This window comes from Osmia bicornis, chromosome 3 (assembly GCF_907164935.1).
Source record: "Osmia bicornis bicornis chromosome 3, iOsmBic2.1, whole genome shotgun sequence".
Lineage (NCBI taxonomy): Eukaryota > Metazoa > Arthropoda > Insecta > Hymenoptera > Megachilidae > Osmia > Osmia bicornis.
The window spans coordinates 4,246,004-4,258,868 of NC_060218.1; the positions used below are offsets into that span (position 1 = coordinate 4,246,004).

At 44.8% G+C, this 12,865-nt stretch overlaps 1 protein-coding gene across 6 annotated transcripts in view; it reads left to right on the forward strand.

Annotated features, from left to right (window-relative positions):
• Positions 1 to 12,865, forward strand: part of LOC114871226 — a 230,496-nt gene that overhangs the window by 210,652 nt on the left and 6,979 nt on the right. For all 6 annotated transcript variants that reach the window (XR_003788540.2, XR_003788541.2, XM_046285060.1 and 3 more), the window contains exons 8-10: positions 133 to 226; positions 4,005 to 4,202; positions 12,502 to 12,714. Coding sequence is in view for 4 of the 6 variants with exons in the window: in XM_046285060.1 (XP_046141016.1) it covers positions 133 to 226; positions 4,005 to 4,202; positions 12,502 to 12,714 (505 nt within the window). In the remaining 2 variants the exon portion in view is untranslated. The remainder of the gene's footprint in view (positions 1 to 132; positions 227 to 4,004; positions 4,203 to 12,501; positions 12,715 to 12,865) is intronic.

Consider the following 12,865-nt stretch of genomic DNA (forward strand, 5'->3'; position numbering starts at 1 on the left):
AACGTGATTGATATCAATTATCATGGTACATCGCTCGAGGGCAAGATAGTCTGCGAAGGATCGGGGTGCTCGAGATTCTTCGTTGTTTTGAAGAAATCTTTATTCTAATCATTTTCATTTTTCTCTTTTCAGACTGAGATATGTTCGAGCGCTCTGACGGACGTAATCCATGCGGTCATCAATGGAACGGACGGGTGTTTATTCTGTTTCGGACACGCGGGATTAGGTAAGAATTAAAAGAGACAAACTACTTCAAATAATTAGAACTGGTATTATCAAATTTATTGGTTCAATCTCAATTCATTCTCAAGAAGGATTCATCGTCGAGTATCCGGTGCAATTAGTAGTACAAACTTCGTTCCACTCTGCATTCCATAATTTTCGTTCATTTTCGAACGACGGACTCGTCTAGCTCTCTGTTGCATCGTTAGTTAACTCGGGGCGTAAACAAGTCGTCCAAGATATGCCCATTCGTTCTTACGAGTGGGAATGAACACGGTAGCACGATAAAAACGACGAAGATTCCTCGAGCTATTCATATTTCATGTAATTATTTCCACGCTCGGCCCGGCCAGCCGAGACGCGGACTAGACAATAGCGTTTTGTCCACGAGGACGTCGAACCTTGTCGAACAAAGAACCGGCGGAAGAGGAAGACGAAGGCGTTGTCACCCCTCGTATGGTAGCGCAGAGAAATATTTATCCTGCTTTTTCTCCAGAATGATAATTGATCGATCCTCGATTCTACAGCACTAAAATCAACACGTCTTTTCAGCGTCTTTTCCACGAGCCGAGAAGACACCCTTATCGAAGTTCAAGTTCTCCGCTGCCAATTCTTTACGCAGAATGTTCTCTTTCCGCCAGCATTTTCCGCTAGCTTTTCATCGTTCCCGCCAGGAAGCTAAGCCTCGAACGCGGTCGACGAGACGCGCAAGAGTTGTTTTACATTTTAAGTAGTGATATCGAGTTTGCATGCAAATGCATGATTATGCGAGGAAACCGAGGATAAGGAAGGTTTTCTCAGCCCGGCAATGTCGAGGAAGAATGAGGGGGTGGAAGGTCGCGGGAAAAACGGACGAGGAGAGAAAAGGGTGGAGAAGGAGGAACAAAAAGGTGGAGTCGAAAAGGAAACGGGATAATGTATGCTACTGGGACACGCACCATCTTTCTCATTGCTCGCTTTCAAATCTTAACGCGAACCGGAAATTATCCTCGCTCAGGCATGCTAGATTTTCAGTAACAATAACTTTCGTGCTAACGTGGTCTGAAAGTGAAAAAAAATATTCCCTAAAGAATGCATTAAATTCAAAGTCTTTTACTCAGTCAATTGTAGTCAGATCGATGGTCGCGTCTCGGTGTTTTTAAGAGCAATTTCAGCCCTCTTTGCTCGCCCTTTTCGAGGGAATTCGATCGCGACGGTATCGACGGCAAGAGAAAAAAGAGAAAAAAAGAAAAAGAGGAGTCGGTAATAGTTCGACGAGACGAGTTCTCGTGTCTGATATCGAGCTCCCTTAACGCGCGATCGTTCGAATTCCCCGCGAACTTCGAAGGGATGATCAATATATATATATATATATGTATAAAAGAGAAAGGGAAACGCGATGGAAGAGAAAGATGAAGGTAACGGCGTCGGTGTAGGAGTCTGAGCGAAGATAAAGAAACGCGAGCGAAGAAAGACGTTGGGAAGGAAGCCGAACGAACGAACTTTCATCCCCCTCGCGCCTTCGACGGAGATACTTGAGGCAAGTCCGCGAGCAAACTGCTTTTGATCATCGCTACGACAACGCACTTTCCTCTTCCTTTCTCTCTCCCAGCCCCTCTGCGAGTCATTCTTCTCCCTTCTCTTCTAGTTTCTTTGTAGCCGGACCCGTTCCCCTAACTCTTTACCTCGCCGTTTCCCTGTCGCTTTGACACAGACAGAGAGAAAGATACAACGAACGGGGGACAAAAGGAACGAGCAGGAGAGGCGAGAAGGAGAAGAAGAGAAGGCGTACGCATCGTAGAAACGATCGAACGAGCCCGGACAATCTTAAAATGACGCGGAACCTCGACGAGCGTCGATCGAGCCGCGGAAAGACGAGACTGTCAAAGAAGAAATCGCAAGATCGACGCGAGGTAAGCGACCAAGAAGAAGAAGAAGAAGGAAAAGAAAAATGAAAACAAGGGAACCCGAGTCTCCCTTTGAAAGCAACGGGATTTGTCGTACAGAAAATTATGAAGGGTAGGAGCGAGATGTGGGGCGAAGGAAGAGCACTCTGCATGCCAGCCAGACAATACGGTCTTTTGTACTTTGTAACGTGCTGCTAATTACTCTGCATCAGCTGCGGCCCTTAAGGTACACGCTGTCGAATCCTTTCATCGCGAGAAACCACCGAAAAAGCAGATTAACCAACGTGAAACGTGAGAGAAAAGAATAAGCACAAGGATGTATCCATCCTTGAACTGGTCGCACCCCTTTCGTATGCAAATACTTGGCAATAATTGTTACCCTTGCATTTTCTCTTCTGCATCTTTTCTTGTTACTAGTTTTGGTATTTCTGCGTTAACGTTCCATCTCGCGAAGTCGACGAGCGTTGAAATACTCGGCAGAGACGACTTCGATTCGAGTTGCGTTCGAGTAATCGACGGGACCAGACGCGATTCTCTTTACCGCGACTGGAGGGTGAACTCGAGGGGAATTCCAATCGGCGGGATGCATCGGCTTTAAAGCACTCGGTTACCCGGGAATGTTTCTCGCCTTCTTTCGCCCCGTTCCTCCTCGCGTCGCGGTAAAAGTTCACGCTGAAATTTTCCGCGTTTTCTATCGCGCGAATATACGAGTACATCGTGCACGGGGTAAATTTCAAATATATTTAAAAAGTAGCGAGTGTATTGAATCGAAATATCTTTCCCATGGTGATGTAAAAAGAATTCAGTCGGTTAAATGCTAATTGGAATTGAAAAATTAACGTTAAATAAAATTATTTAATTCGCGCAGAGCGTTTGAATCGAAGCGGTAAGTTGAACTCGGACCTGGCGGAAAATGGCCGGAGAGAGTCAGCCTTTTTCCCGGTTTCTAATTAAATAACAACATAATTCACCGTCTTACGGTAAAACAATTAAATAACGCTTAAGATTCAGCGACGGCTGCCGCTGCTTTTCCATTATTTCGTTGTATAGCCGGCAGGCTTCGACCCTCCACCGAATTCTTACGCCTTTCGCTTTCAATTCTCATCCAGTCTCCCTTTCTAACCGTTCGTTTGTCACTTTCTCCGCTTCTTTTCTTTTCTGCGAACACACCCCGCGCCGTATTGTTTTATGATTTTAATAAGACTCTTTCGTTTCCCTATCAATACTACCCCTTGGTCGCCAATCTTACGTTTCTTTGTAGCAAATCCGAAAGTTTCACCCTCGCCACAAGGGGATGCTATTCTAGCGTCTGGAAAAAGTACAATCCAGGGTATTCTTGTTCGATTCAGCGTGGCGAGCCGTGAAGTGTCCTCGTTAAACCCCCTTTTGATTTATATACTCTTTTCAAATAAAATAGATAGAGGGGTAGTTTGTTCGACGATTCCTTTCGCAATTTCTCTGACAAAATAGAGGTGGACGGTTAAACCGCAGCGCCAGTTTCGATTACATTCGTTTCGGTCGTCACCGGTCAAACCCGCGGATGTTGTAATGGTAACCGAATTAATCGCTTCCAATCTATCCACCGTATAAATTAGATCCCCGTTGATGGGCTTCGTTACGCGTTCGAACTATGATCGAGCGTTTATCGCGCGGCTCGCGCGTTCCCATCGGTCCATCGGCGAATAGTAAACAAATTAATTGTCAAGCCGGACCGCAAATCAGGCATTGCGATTGTTGCGCTGCACGACGACCGACAGATTTGTCCTGTCGACGCATCGAAAGCGGATTTTCAAAGAGCAACCGTGCGAATCGATTGATCGTGGCGGAGGTGGTAGAGAAATCGATTGCCATTTACTCGACTGTTTGTTCTGACGATAAAATTTCTCTATTTTCTAGGCAAGTCGCACACGATGCTGGGCACACCGGAAGCGGGTCACACACTCGGCGCGATACCGTGCGCGATCGCCTGGCTGTTCCGTGGAATTTCCGAGCAACGACAGAGGACCGGCGCCAGATTCAGCGTCAGGGTTAGTTGCGTGGAATTAACCGCCGGGCAACAGCAGCTCAGGGATCTGCTCGCGGCACACGCAAACGGTGAGTAAATACCGAGCGGTTCCGCTATCTGCGAAATTGCTGCACAGGGAGCCTTGAAAAGGTGATGACGAGCAAACGTTGAGACAGCGAAGGGATGCTTCGCTCCCGCCTTCGTCGGCTGCCAATTAACCCTCGAATTCGTGGAACGCTTACGGTTCCGGATTAACGCGCGGTCGTTTGTTCGCGGGAGAAAGAATGGCGATACAATCTGGCAGGATTATCGTCAGCGTCAAGAATTCTCGTTTAATCTATTTCGATATTCGCTCGTTTCATTTACAGTGATCGACGCGCACGAATCCAGACGCGGTCAGCTTTCATTTAAACCGCAGGAGTTTGGACGGTGTCGGGCGGAGCGCGTTGACCACAGGCTCACGAGAGAACGCCGGTTACAAATTACGCGCGCAACATTTGTTGCGTAATCTAGACGGGCAACTTTTCTCGTTTGAACACGCTCGATTACGATAGCATTGTGTTCCAGCGGCTTGAAGAAACTTCAGTCGTAAGAAACACTTGTCTCACTCGTCATCCCCCGGTTTTAAGAGTTTCTATTCTACCGAAACTCGTTTCTCTCCCTTCGGATCGTCTATTCTCGACAACGGGAGCGTCTTAGTTATATATACAGCAAACGTTATATATATATATATTGTGTAGGGGTTGAAAGTTTGCTGGGCGTTCCGCGATAGGGTTGCGAACGTTTGCCGCAATTAATTCGATGCCTGGAACAATGCGGGCAGGTACAATCGTTTTGGATTAATTAGTGCCGAGTGCAGGGCACAACGAAGGGAATTGCTGGTGTCCTGTACTACTGGCCCGTCCAGAACTCGATCTAATTTTCACAAACTTCCTTTCTCTTCACCCTTGTCCCGTTACCCTCGATGCGATCGACGTTAACGTGAATTGTAACTATGCTCGCGTCTTATCGATTGTATTGAACCTTGGATGGCAGATGGAACGGTCAATTTCTGTATCATTGTTCGCGGCACGTGACTGGAAAACGAAGTAGAAAAGCTCCGACGATATTTTCAATATACTGAATTTGAAATGTTGTCGAGAAAATTGCATCCATAAAACGGAGGAAAAACTGGGCAATACGGTCTTAACAGTATTCCCTGCGCAATAAAACCAAAAGTCACCAACAGACCGATGGAAATAACATTCGAAAATCGCATGTTCCATTTGCTTCGTGCTTCGACTACTCTCGGGTCCAGAAAAACTGGAAACTCACTGGATCGACAAGAATGGCTCGTAATAATACCGACGGACCCAATGGTCGAAAGCCTGGAAGAACGAAATCGTTCCGTCCCGTTTTTGCGTACGTTCTCTCGGTTCGAGAGACCTCGCGATCCTGAAGGATTCCGCGGGTAATATGCAACGAACGGCAGAAAAATTGGTCCTGCTCGCCATTCGGTTTCTTCTTCACGGACTACCTCGTCCACTCGTTGGTCCGTAAAATTGAGGGGTAAGATTATTTCTTTCTCATCCCCCTTCTTTTATGTCTGCTCTCTTCCTCTCATTTTAGTTTGACGAGACGAGGCGAGTTCAAATGAAATTGCTTCATCAACCGCTCAGCTTATCGACAAGATAAAAACTTTTTTTTTTTTAATTTAAAATGTAAAAGGTTGCAAATAAAGAAATATAATCATGTTAGAAAAGGTAGACTGTTATTTTCCCTTCACTGAAAGATGGAGCTCTACTCATAGGACTAATAAGAAAGCGAAGGGTGGAGCATCTACTATGGTACCCTTATGGGAACTCTCGATAGAGGAACATCTTTCTTTCCACCCTAAAGCAACTATTTCACTTTTAGATCCATGTACTTCGCTCTGTTCCTAGAATGAAACTATCTAGGGGATGTATCTGCAACGAAACAGAGGGTTTTACGCGTTTTCTGAAAAAACGATCCGGCAGATAAGTTTATTCGATACTCTGGATGTGAAAATTATAGGGTAATAACGTGGGAGAAAGCAAGGGAGGAGTCTGTCGTTAAACTAGTACTTTGAAATTAAAACGTTACGGTGCAGGGGCGCGCGTTGCGTTAAAAAGCGATTCGCGGCGCACAATGTAACTAAAGTTATCGCGATCGTGCCTCGGAAGAGGATAAATGCAAAAGGGTTATAATCTCAAAGGGGTTTAGGATCGTAGTAAATTTTTCAGCTGACATTAACGCACGTGTCGCGTGCCACGTTGGAACGTGGCGTAATAAAACCGTCGACCAGTCGAACGGAACGTTCTTTCTCTAAAAACGAAGTTGCATTAACGGACCGACTCGTAAACTGCTGCCAAGTTTTTTGCGTATCTCGTACGCTTTTTTAACAGTCGACTTTGATTTATGTTCACCGTCGTCGAAGTTGTCCACGAGTCCTCGAAACCGTTCGGCGACCCCTTTTCAAAAGCAAAGACAGGGTGAATTTCGTAGGAAAAACACACGGTTTCACTCGTACAAGTTTCCGGTTGATTTCGCTCGGAAACTTGCGCGTGTGGCAGCAGCCTCTTTCCGCTTTCCTGGAACGCGCTAACTAATTAAGAAGCGGTGCAATTAATTTTCCAGCTTATTAAATAATTAACTCGTATCTCGAGGTCTGTCTCGCCCGTAGAAATTCATCCCCCCGTTCGTTCCTCTCCTTTCGACTTTCCGTGCCTCTCTTTCTAAGGGGGTTGCTAGCTGAGCAAAAGCTCCTTCGACCGACACACCCTTCGAGTTCGGCTTTTCTACCGGGGAACTCGATAATCCCGGCTCCGGTAATTATTTAAAGTTTTCGACGGGTCAGATCCCGCCAACGGAGACCGAGCAGAAACGAAATGCCGTCTTTGCGGTAATTTACTTTTGTTTCTTTCGATCCCTCGTCCTACTTTTAGTTACCCTTTGCTTCTGCGCCATTACGCATCGATGTCGATACGTTTCCGTGTTTGAACGAACATTAATTCTGTGCTTTGCGTTCGAGATGAGGTCGCAAAACAGGAAAATTAACTTCCACGGTTACTTTCACGTATTCTCTTTCGGTATGCGAAGAAGAATGCGCGAGGAACGTTTCTGGAACGTAACTCCGAGAAAATGTAGGATCGAGCGTGGTGGTTTTTAAGCGGTCGCGTGCATTTCAATGGCGCCACCAAGAGAAATGTTTTCCAGAATATTTTTCCAGCAAGCTTCACCGTCTGGCGACGAGGTAGCAAAGCAGGCTTGCAATAATTCTCGCGACGACTCGCGCCACGGTTATTGTTTTATGTTTCTCCGGTGGTTTGCACGAGGAGCGGATAAGAAGGGAGATAAAGACGAGCACGGAGAATAATGGAAGAAACGTCGTAGCCGTGGCATTGCTGCACAGCAACGATGGCTTTTAGTGGATGCATAAAACGGCCAGAACGAAAATGCATTGCTTTTTCTCTGTTTCTTTATCATATTTATTTTGAACAATTCGATGGAAAATTAGGGAAGATGGTGTAAAAATTGTTATTCGCTTGATTGCGACTGTAAGACGATACCTTTTACAGAATATTGAAATGGATTTGTCAGCTCATCGATCCGATGATAAGTTGTTTTATCTCCGCAAAGTTCCCTTCTTTCCTTAGCAGCAGTCTTGGCGACCGAATCGTTTTCCAGAAACAGTAACTTTCACGAGGGGATCCACAGTACGGTAGGCAATTAAAGAAAACCGTCGTCTTACGTAGCGGCTGGTTTCCGAGCAAATGGTAGCAAGCAATGGTCCATGGTCGGCCTTGAAAAGGGGAAGAAGAGAAATTGCAGGTCATTTCGTTAACGACAGCTTTCTTCACTTCGTCACTCGCAAGTTTAATAGCTGAAGACTTTTCTACCTTTACCAAGTAAATTATTTAACTTTGCTCTAATTTTTCAATTTTATGTAAGAGTTGAATCAAATGTTTATGTAAATATAACTAGAGCATAAGGGGAATGAAATTTATGATTTCATTCCTCCTTATGGAGCACAACTCACCCTTTCCAGTCGGAACTACATTTTGCTGGAGTTTAGTTCTAGAGGGCGCTGTATTTTCGAGAAAAATTTAATTCCAATTTTGCCCGCCAGAGGGCGCTAAATTTATTGGCACTTTAGTTCCTTTTTCCGCCGCTGGAGGGCGCTGCATTTTCGAGAAAAATTTAGTTCCAATTTCGCCCACCAGAGGGCGCTAACTTTATTGGTACTTTAGTTCCTTTTTCCGCCGCTAGAGGGCGCTGCATTTTCGAGAAAAATTTAGTTCCAATTTTGCCCGCCAGAGGGCGCTAACTTTATTGGTACTTTAGTTCCTTTTTCCGCCGCTAGAGGGCGCTGCATTTTCGAGAAAAATTTAGTTCCAATTTTGCCCGCCAGAGGGCGCTAACTTTATTGGTACTTTAGTTCCTTTTTCCGCCGCTAGAGGGCGCTGCATTTTCGAGAAAAATTTAGTTCCAATTTTGCCCGCCAGAGGGCGCTAAATTTATTGGTACTTTAGTTCCTTTTTTCGGCGCTAGAGGGCGCTGTTTTTTCGGAAAAAATTTAGTTCCAATTTTGGCAGAAGGTGCGAAAATTAATGTTTCGTTAAAATGGGAAGAAACTGTTTTATTCGGAAGGAAATTTGGAGAAATTAAGTACTTCTTTATGGGGGGAGATTATGGGAAATTAAGTTCTGAATTGTGAAGGGAAATGTAAGGTAATTATGTACTTAATTATGAAGGAAAATTTGGGAAAACGAAGTACTTAATTGTGAAGGAAAATTTGGGGAAATTAGGTATTTAATTAAGAAGAGAGACTAGGAAATTAAGCATTTAATTAAGATGAGAACTTTAATGTAACATAAGCATATATTTAAAACAGGGACTTAAGTGCATTAAATAAATAGCTTAGAAAGGAAATTTAGTAATTAAATAAAACTTGCTTCTTAAAATGATTTATTTACCAAACACATGAAATGAATACATAATACAGAATACATAGATTTGTCAAACAATTATTTCAGTAATTTTCAATTTTGTTGAAAAAGAATTGAATGAACTTGGAATTAAAAGCATTCGAGCAATTCATTTCCAACACATAAATAAAATGAACGATTAAATGAGAATTCCTCTGCTTATTAAAGTGACAAATGATTTATAGGAAACTCTTTCTGTTCCCTCTGTCTATTTTCCAGTCCTGGTTTCACTGCAGCAACGGAAAAATTACGCAAAACGTGGCTCCCAACGGATCCTCGAGTTATAGCCAAGACGGGGCCGAATTTCACGAAGGAGGACGAATATTCACGGTCGCTTATTACGAGCTTTACCCTTCCTCCAGGGTCTCGACGACCTATGAGCTACCTGGAAACAACCCTTCGCCTTGCACACCTCTTTTCCTCGAGACTATCCAAGACCTGGTGGTCTTCGCGGCTCGCACTTATTTCGGCGAACGTACGACTCGCGTAAAGCACGTCTGCCGCCACTCCCAGCGTTGACTGTTTCTACTTTAATACGAACTACGAGCTGGCTTCGTTAAACCTTAGATTACTACTGCCACTGTCCCAGCTAAGAGTCCTCGTGAAATTTCAAGACGTTCCACGTAGATTACAAAAAATTCTACCAAATAAAAGTTGAATTACGTTGAAACCTGTGTAATTTTCGTAAATTAGAATTCTTTTATTAGCATCTTTTATTAGTAATTATAATTCCAATTTACCTTTTCTCTATATTTTTAAGTGAAAATTCTATACGGTTAATTTCCTCCCGTTTCTCCTCGTTTCCGCTTTACAGCGAGCCCTCGTTCGCTTCCAGTGTCGTCTTACACGTACGTAAAAGGTCGTGGATACGCGCGAATGGAAATGCCAATGGCCGTTGGATCGTCGCCGAGCAAATTATAGGGAAACTCTATCTAGCGCTCGACGAGATGCTATCGATCCCCTCGGAAGCGAGTTTTACCGCTTCCGGTGTATCAGATCCGTCGCTGATACCGCGAACGATGATTATCCTCGAGAGAAAAAAATAATGACGTGGAAGATCGATTCCTTCTATTTTTTTTTCTACTTCAACTTTCAACGTTTCATCATTCGGATATTTTCCGAGCCCCCGCAAATGCTAAACCTTCGAAATGCCGTTTCCCCGGTAGAACTACGAAATGGTAACCATTTCGTATAGTCTACGAGGCATTTGGGAAAACAGTCTCGTAACGCGCGTATCCCCGGTCATTCGAAAAAGGCGGAAACAGATTTTTTTTACTGCCCCCCAACAGGTTCACCCTCGAGGGACGAGATTGTCCGTGGGCGTCGGTCAATGATGGTATTCGAAACGCGTCGAAAAACGATTTATCCGACGTACAGCGACGCGTTGCACGACCCCGCGAGCATACGACACGGATCCCATCCGTGCATCTGGCAAAAGACGCATCCATTATGCCTCTATATTCCGGCCAGTCCTTCTCTCGCGGAAGATCGTATTTTTATTTCCTCGACGTTCCACGCGAACCTTACATCCTCGCGAACCACCGTCGCACGGCACAGATGCCGACAATATTACTTTCTCTGCTCCCTTTTATGGATATTGCCACGCCTATGTGTCGCATTAATACACCCGTGCCAGCGTGGGTGTAGCACTATTTTGCGTTCGTTAGTTACTTCCGCTTTTGCTTCCTAACAAAGTTCAGCCTTAAATCTTTCGCAGTCTAAAATACTTCAATTCAAAATCGTTCGAAAGGTGCTTAGACTTACCTTTATATTAATTAACAACCGAGCGTTCAAAACTGAATCGCTTTTAGATGCGCGGATAAAACGGCAAACGGTTCCGAAACGACTGCCTTCGAATCACGTTCAATCTATAGAAATCTCGTGCACCGTTTCCTGGGACGTTATAAACTCTCGTAAAGTGGAGGCAGACAAACGGGTGCTCTCGTGTAACGAGAATAAAGTATCAACGACGTCCTCGGGTCTGTTCCTTTACGACACTACAAGGGGGCGAGTTCTCGAAGCAGTAAAACGTTAATTGGCAATTTACAAAGGGGATTATCTAAACGCTGCGTCGACGAACGATGAGTGTGTTCTTCTTCGCAACGTTACACGAACGAATGGGAACGTACTTCTGCCAGAAGTTCACGCAACGAATGATATTTAGATTTCAACGATTAGACGAGTTACTGAAACTTTAATAACACTTCTGTGTCGATTTTGATCCATACCCGTAACAAGATCAAGGATTCGATGGTCCTCTAGTAGAAGAAAAGGGCTCAGATATTTTTATGCCCGTCGCAGCTCACAGTCGATAGACACGTAATAACGATCGTTGTCTCTATGGTCTTTGCTCCGTCGTTTCGCCTCGAAAGCTCTTTCTAAGGCGTAGGCAATATGTCACCGGCCAGGATGTACATAAAATACGCTGGTTTACGAGCCGATCAGATGGCGCGTGTATTATTGCCAACTGTTTCAAAACCCCGTTTCCCAGTACAAAAGCAGGGACAATAAAATTTTGTTCCCTTGAGAGACTCGAGGCTCCTTCGTCACCGCTTAATCTTCGATCGAGTAATTCTCTTCGTTTTATTTTTTTTTTTAACCCTGGGACGATTGAAAATGAAAAAGCGTGTAAAATTAAATATAAATTGTGACCGTCTCGGTGGTTCGTCGCCTGGGGATTAATTCCCTAATCTCGCTTATTCTGGATTTTCAAATGGAGCAAATTTATGGACGATTTATCATACGGCAAGTTAAGATCCTTTGTCCGAAAGAAAGGGAGCGTGATACATTGATACGAGTATGAGGATCACAGGGCGAAGTTTTTCCGCGAGAAGCAGGAGCTTTCCATAGGAATCCGTGTCGGCTGGAAAAAAGTACAAGGCGAGCCGGGGATATATCTACGGCTAGACGGGATTGTAACGCTGCTTTTACGCTGATCACTATTTACAGCTATGTTTCGCATTACGTTGATTATTCGCGCACTGACCATTGCACTGTATACGCGACGCTCGACGATACTTCGTGATAACGCGTCGTGATATCTTAGCGTCGCGTATCTTTTGACGTTTTATCGTCGTCGTAATTCAGCCCGAGAAGACATTCCGTGGATATTCCGAGGGCAGGCGGGGCCGATTTACGTTCCTCGCTACGGGCTACCTGCATCACCGTCTCTTTCGACGGATATTATTTTTCCGCCCAAGTAATAAAATCGTACGACCCAGTCGGGGTTCACCGATAACGCATTGCATTTAGTTAACTGACAATAAGAAATAAATCAGATCGATCTGATATCAAGAACAATCATGGGTATTCGTGAAAGCGTAATTTTTTTAAAGGATATCAGCCGTGATTAGAACGAGGAACACGCGTAATTTGATTTGCGGTGGTTCTTTGTTCTTAGATTCCGAGCAGTCACCGGCTGTGTATTTGAGGGACGATCCGCTGTTCGGCAGCCTGCAACTGCAACAGCACAGCGAGCTCCGTGCACCGACTGCGGAACGTGCCGCCTTTTATTTGGACGCGGCGGTCGCCGGTCGACAACGGGACGACGGCGACGCGCACATGCTCTACACCCTTCACGTGTACCAGTACAGCGTGGCCGGCAAAGGAGGAGGTGAGTTCGGTCTCCTTTTCGAACGTATTTTTCTTCTTCACAGTCGCAGCTCGTAAAGAACGTTTGTCATCGACTTCGACTTCGACGAGATGCAGAAGCATTCGCAGACGACTTTATTTGTATTCCATAGAGAATTCGATTGACGTTTCTA